This window comes from Scardinius erythrophthalmus (genome assembly GCF_964197995.2).
Source record: "Scardinius erythrophthalmus genome assembly, chromosome: 2".
In the NCBI taxonomy this organism is placed as follows: Eukaryota; Metazoa; Chordata; class Actinopteri; order Cypriniformes; family Leuciscidae; genus Scardinius; species Scardinius erythrophthalmus.
Window position 1 is genome coordinate 23,300,240 of NC_138222.1, and position 6,000 is coordinate 23,306,239.

General features: G+C 46.1%; 1 protein-coding gene across 1 annotated transcript in view; it reads left to right on the forward strand.

The window, feature by feature from the left end:
• LOC308704853 (B-cell scaffold protein with ankyrin repeats-like) overlaps positions 1–5,688 on the forward strand; it is a gene marked incomplete at both ends in the record, with an annotated part of 140,737 nt that extends 135,049 nt beyond the window's left edge. Inside the window, 4 exons of the mRNA XM_081389456.1 lie at positions 4,594–4,657; positions 5,055–5,084; positions 5,458–5,537; positions 5,656–5,688. Coding sequence (XP_081245582.1) covers positions 4,594–4,657; positions 5,055–5,084; positions 5,458–5,537; positions 5,656–5,688 — 207 coding nt within the window. The remainder of the gene's footprint in view (positions 1–4,593; positions 4,658–5,054; positions 5,085–5,457; positions 5,538–5,655) is intronic.
• Positions 5,689–6,000: the final 312 nt, after the last annotated feature.

Sequence of the window (6,000 nt, forward strand, 5' to 3'; positions counted from 1 at the left end):
GTAAGCTAATGTGAATGAATGATGCTTAATACATTATAGTACAGACATGCCAGATCTAAGTCGGGCAGGTAACTGTAGCAACATGTTTAAACCGATAACAGTCTAGCCTGTAAGGCGGGGACTTCTAGGTTGTAAAACCTGATAAATGTAGACGGGGAGGCCCAGCCTGCCGCCATACAGATATCTTGAAGTGAAATCCCACTGGACCAAGCCCAAGAGGAGGCCATGCCTCTAGTAGAATGAGCTCTGACGCCCAGGGGGCAAGAGAGGCCTTTGGACACGTAAGCCAATGAAATAGCATCGACTATCCAACGTGAAAGGCTCTGTTTAGTGGTAGCCAAACCTTTAGTGCGGCCACCAAAGGATACAAAGAGCTGTTCTGTTTGTCTGAAAACCGCAGAATGCTCCACATAAATCCTAAGAGCCCTAACGGGGCAGAAAACGTTTGCGTCCCTTTCATCGTCAGATATAGGGAGAGCAGACAGGGAAATAACTTGCGTTCTGAAGGGAGTGGCAAGTATTTTAGGAACATAACCGTGTCTCGGTTTGAGGATGACTTTAGAGTCATTAGGCCCAAATTCAAGACAGGTAGCGCTCACAGAGAGCGCGTGCAGGTCACCCACACGCTTGACTGAGGCGAGAGCCATCAGAAAAACGGTTTTGAGTGAAAGATATTTCAGATCTATGGTCTGCAATCGTGGAAAGGTCCCAAACGGGAACCGAAGAGGGCCGAGGGGAGTTTAGCCTCCTAGCTCCCCTGAGGAAACGGACGATTAGATCGTTTCTCCCCAGTGACTGTCCAGACGCCGGCGTTACGAATGCCGTTATGGCTGACACATATACTTTGAGCATCTAAATAGTTCAATATTCGCATACCCTGTTGTCTCAGTTACACAACATGCTGGTGTGCATGTTGTGTAACAGACTCGTGTACTGCAGTATCTCCAGTCGCCTCTGTGAGAAGTGTGCGCAAGCTCTTTGACGGCAGTCTGGCCGCGGCGGGACTTAACTGTCGTTGTTTGCCCTTCGTGGCTAGGAGGGTTTCGGAGGCTCAGGGTCTAGCACAATCTTGGGCCTCGGACCCCGTGCGGCGGCTAGACAAGCGCGAGCGATGGGGAGCCTCAGCGGGTGGACGGCGCTGAAAAGCTGGCGGCTGAAGCGGAGGCCTTGGAGCCCGAGCAGGCGGCTGTTTCTTTGAGCGACCTGAAGCAGAACTCGAGCGCTTAGGCAGGAAGTGTCGCAGGGCCTGTGGCGCTTTCTGTGCCTCGGAGAAGCGCTCCACGAAGCCCTTGACAGACAGGCCAAACAGACCGGATGGCGAGATCGGCGAGTCCAGAAAGGAGGCCCTGTCCAAGTCCTTCATGTCTGTTAGTGTCAGCCACAGATGTCGCTCCAAAACAGTCAGGACCAACATATTCCTACCAATAGCCTGAGCGGTGGTCTTTGTAGCTCGCAGGGCTAAGTCAGTAGCGCTTCTCAGGTCTCTGAACGCCAGGCTGAATGCCAGGCGTCTTGGTTCGGGCCAACCTCGTCCAGTGTGCGGAGAGGGTTGGCCTGAAAAACTTGAAGCACCGCCATCATGTGGAGTGCTGATGCAGCCTGACCGGCGGCAGCGTAGGCGCGACCGGTGAGAGCTGAGGTAGTCCGGCAGGCTTTAGAGGGGTGAGCGGCCTTAGACTGCTATCCGGTGGAGGGTGGGCAAAGGTGCGCGGACACGGCCTCTTCGATGGGGGGGAAGATGCTGGTAGCCCTTTTCCTGAGCGCCGTCAACAACGGAGAGCATTGAGGAAACAGAGGTTTTCAGCCTGGCGGAAAACGGAGCCTTCCATGATTTAGTAAGTTCGTCATGGAGTTCCGGCAGGAACGGGGCGGGCCTTTGCTGAGGGGCCTGGCGGCGTCCTTGCAGAAACCACTCGTCAAGCCTGTTGCGCGTTGGTTCGGCGGGTGTAGACCACTCGAGCCTGAGGTCCTCCATGGCCTTTGTCAACACGCGGATGATTCAGCATCCACACCGGCTCTTACCCCACTGGTGCTGGCCTGGGTTGAGGGGGCGGGGTCCGGAATGGAGCCCAACCAGCCACTTTCCGAGGCGGCGAGAGAGCAGTTGTCGTCGTCGGCCTCGTCACCGTCTGGTCCAACGAAAGTGATGGGAGCGGCCGCGGAAACCGCCGGGCGCTGGCCATCCATGAAAGAGACCGGTGAGGGCGAATCAGTGGGCGAGGCATGCGGGGATCCTACCCACTTGTGAGTTGCTGAGGCTTCCGGTGCTCTCTGGGAGCGGTGCTTTTTACGGCGCGGCCCGTGAGAGAGAGAAGGAAGCGTATCCTCGCCAAAGATGGCTAACCGAGCCCGCAGGTTTGGTAAGTCCATCATATCGCACTCCGGGCAGCCGCCTTTAGAGAGCGCGAGGTCGGCGTGGTCCTTCCCCAGGCAGGAGACGCAAAGGATGTGACGGTTTCCGGTCGTGAGGGGGGCTCGGCACGAGCCGCAGTTGAGGCGGGGCATTTGGAACAACGCATGCGAATTTGCTCTTTTAGAAGAAAGCTTCAAAGGGTATGTGCGTGCCGGATGGCGTAGCTGAGACGGCGGCTGAAGGCGGCGTAGGAGGTGTCCAAGCTGGCTTCCTCAGTCCTGCAGTGCAGTGGCTCGTCCCGCCGAAGTGCTGTGTCGACGGCGCGAGGCTTCTTCCAGAGTCAGCGAAGAGAATCCTATGCTGAAAGGAGATGAAATCAAAGCACCTATGGAAGGGCACGGTTTATATAGCCTTGGCCACACCCATTTTGGCGGGCCATGACGTACAAAGAGCGTGAAGCGCCCTCATTGGTCAGTACGTCACAGCTGCCTCTCCATAGGTTGCAGCAGTTGCCGCAGAGCAGCCAATAAGCGCACTAAGCCGTCTCGCTAAGGTCTGCTGCAGCAGCAAGTGCGTTTTAAATTATACAAATTATAGGATAATTTTGGCTTCAATCTTCTCGAGAAAAAGGGGTAAAAGCTAAGGCTTACGCAACACGAGAGTACTCTCGAAAGGGAACTAGAAGTCCATGAAAACTGAAATTAACAGAACATAACAGTGACACTAAGCTCTATCTTACACCCGGCGCAATGCAGAGTGTGTTTTTTTCAAAAGTGTTTTTTGCTAGTTTCAGTCCAACGCAGTTATCATTTTCACGTTGTTTAAATAGCAAATGCATTTGCACCCATTTGTGCGCCCATGGGCGTACTGGTCTGAAAACGAGGTGTGTTCTGGCGCATTGTTGGTGCGCTGCTATTTTGAGGCAACAAAATTAGACTGGGCCATTGACCAATTGAAACCTGGTCTAAAGTCAATTAATGGTTAGTAATGTGTGCCTATGGGTGGGTCCACAACGGGTGTACAGTCTGCTTATTAAACACACAGGGACGCACAGCAGCACACAAACATGCCAAATATTTAAAATAAAAGGATTACAGTGTAAAAGATTATTATTGTGTACATAAAGATATGGTGGAATCCGGCTTGTTCCATAGATGGTCTGCTTGCGCACTTGTACCTTGCGCACGAGCAGTTCCGTTTGCGCTCTGGAGACGCGTTTGGTCTTTCCACTGTCAAATTCCGTCATGTAAAAAGCAAATCTGCCGTGGCGCCAGTGCAACTGGCATTTAAAGGCAATGGGAGATGAGACTCTGATTGGTTTAACAAATGTAAATCCCAAAACACACCCATTACTCATTAGAGAATAGGGACAACCCCTTTAGACCACGCCAACCATTTTTCCCGTCGTTAAACTAGAAAAAGTAGATTCGGACACGCCCTAAGTGAACTTGTGCCCTGCGCTTTAGACCATGCGCTTAGATCATTAAAATATAGGGCCCAAGGACTGTATAAAAACCATGGGTAACAATTTATTTCAATAGTCTACTTTACTAACTATAACTAACTTTGCAACTACATGTCAACTTATTCTACTAACCCTAACCCAACAGTCTATTAATACTCTAATGAGAGTAAGCTGACATGTAGTTGCAAATTAATTAGTTATTTGACATGTAGTTGCAAAGTTACTTATAGTTAGTAGAATGCCTAAAGTGGAATGTCGAAATAAAGTGCAATTATACGGTGTATAAAGGGACTGATACACAAATATTATTTATACTATAGTTTATATATTATACTAATATATACTATTTTATAATTACTGTAGATGAGAGTTTTAGTTGTACACCTGAGTCATCTCCATCATTACTGCTGTAAGAGGTTATTTTTTACAAGTGCATCCCACCAACCTGCACAGCAGACATACTTCAAAATGTGCACTTTACTTTACAGTACAATGTGTGCACTTACAGTGTACTTACCCAAGAAAGTAATGAGTAAAATAAGCAGATGGGTTAAGATTAAGTTCAGGCTTAATACCTAGTTATTGCGATTACTACAGTAACTACATACACTGTAAAAAAAAAAAAAAGTAAAGTTGTAAATAAAATAAAGATTACTAGAGTGTTTTACTATATATATTATGCTCTATAAACTACCAACAAATACATGTTTGAATCATCTTGGGATGCTCCTAAAAAGTGCATATTAAAGCCTGTTCAACTAACTGTTTTCCACAGGAGAAAATACAGCAGTTGAGGGCAAGTATCATCAGCAACAGTGAGGATGATGAAAGTGTCTATGGTAGGTTTATTACATCTGTTCAATAAATTTGAGATAAATCTCTCATACAAAGTCTGACACAAGGCCCTAGAAATTTCTCTTTGATGCTTCCAAGAGTTTACAAAAAGGTGTTTTTATAAGTTCTTATAAGGTGTTTTTATAAGTCTATCTGATTGGATAGACATCAAAAGACTGTTTCTCTGCTTGTGTTGTTCATTCTGCACAATGATTAATCAATCTCAAAATAGAGCCAGAGCCAATCAGTTGAGAAAAAACATTTCATGGATCAGTGAGATATAATCCTTGCTGTAAAGATTACAGCGAGAATATGACAGAAAAAATAAAGTCACCGTGGGTGAGCAAGACGAAATGGAAATATATAGTATGTCAGTTAACAGGCCTCTTTTCTCTCCATCAGATAAAATCAGCATTATTCATCACACGCCAAGTAAGTGCCCTGTCATGAAAGCAAAAAAAACTTTTTTTGTTGCTGTTACTTTATCTCTGTATCTGTCTCCTCCATATCTGTGGCAATGCGGCTTTTTTGTTTGTCTTAGGGGAACTGTTAGCGAGAAGAATGGCTTTTACACAAGGGTTTTAGTCTCTGTGTCTGGGAAATAAGACGTAGTACCTTTTATATACTTCTGTAAGAGTGTCTTTGGGATTTATATGACTGTCAAAGTACCATCTAGAGCCAGCCACCCCTTACTAAGCTCTGTATACTCATGATAAAAGTGTCTGATAGTTTATTGGAGGGCTGAGGTGGAGAAGTTTCCCTGTGGTGCTAAATGTATGTATGTATGTATGTGTATTCTGTGTAGCTGCATCTGCAAACGAGTGTCGAAGAGCGAGCCAGCAACTGGACACAGAGTTCTACAGTAAACCTCTTAAAGGACAGAATGTGAGTTTATGAGGGACATTTTGTACATGTACTGTTCCTCAAGAATTCTATAATACTTAGCCAGCAGATTGTTTTACCCAGTTAGTTGTCTTATATATTATCTATTCTTTTTTAATAGTCAAATTTCTTCAAGAAGGCAGACAAGCAGTAAAAGTAAGTAACAAACAAACCATTTCTCATTTTCTTTAAATAAAAATATGCACAGTGATTTTGTAAGTGTTATTGATTGAGCCAAAACATAACACACATGTAATGCAGTAAGTGCCACAATGTGTTTACACCTTTATGTCAAATTTATTTATTTATTTATTTTGTCTTATTTCAGTCATTCTGTTTGAGGATTTAATACACTAGAAATGCTGTTCTGAAGAAATGCACTAAACAGGAACTGATACATTGTTGGTAATATTAGCACAATATCACAGCAATTTGTAACTATTTTACATTTTAGCGAAGTGGTGGC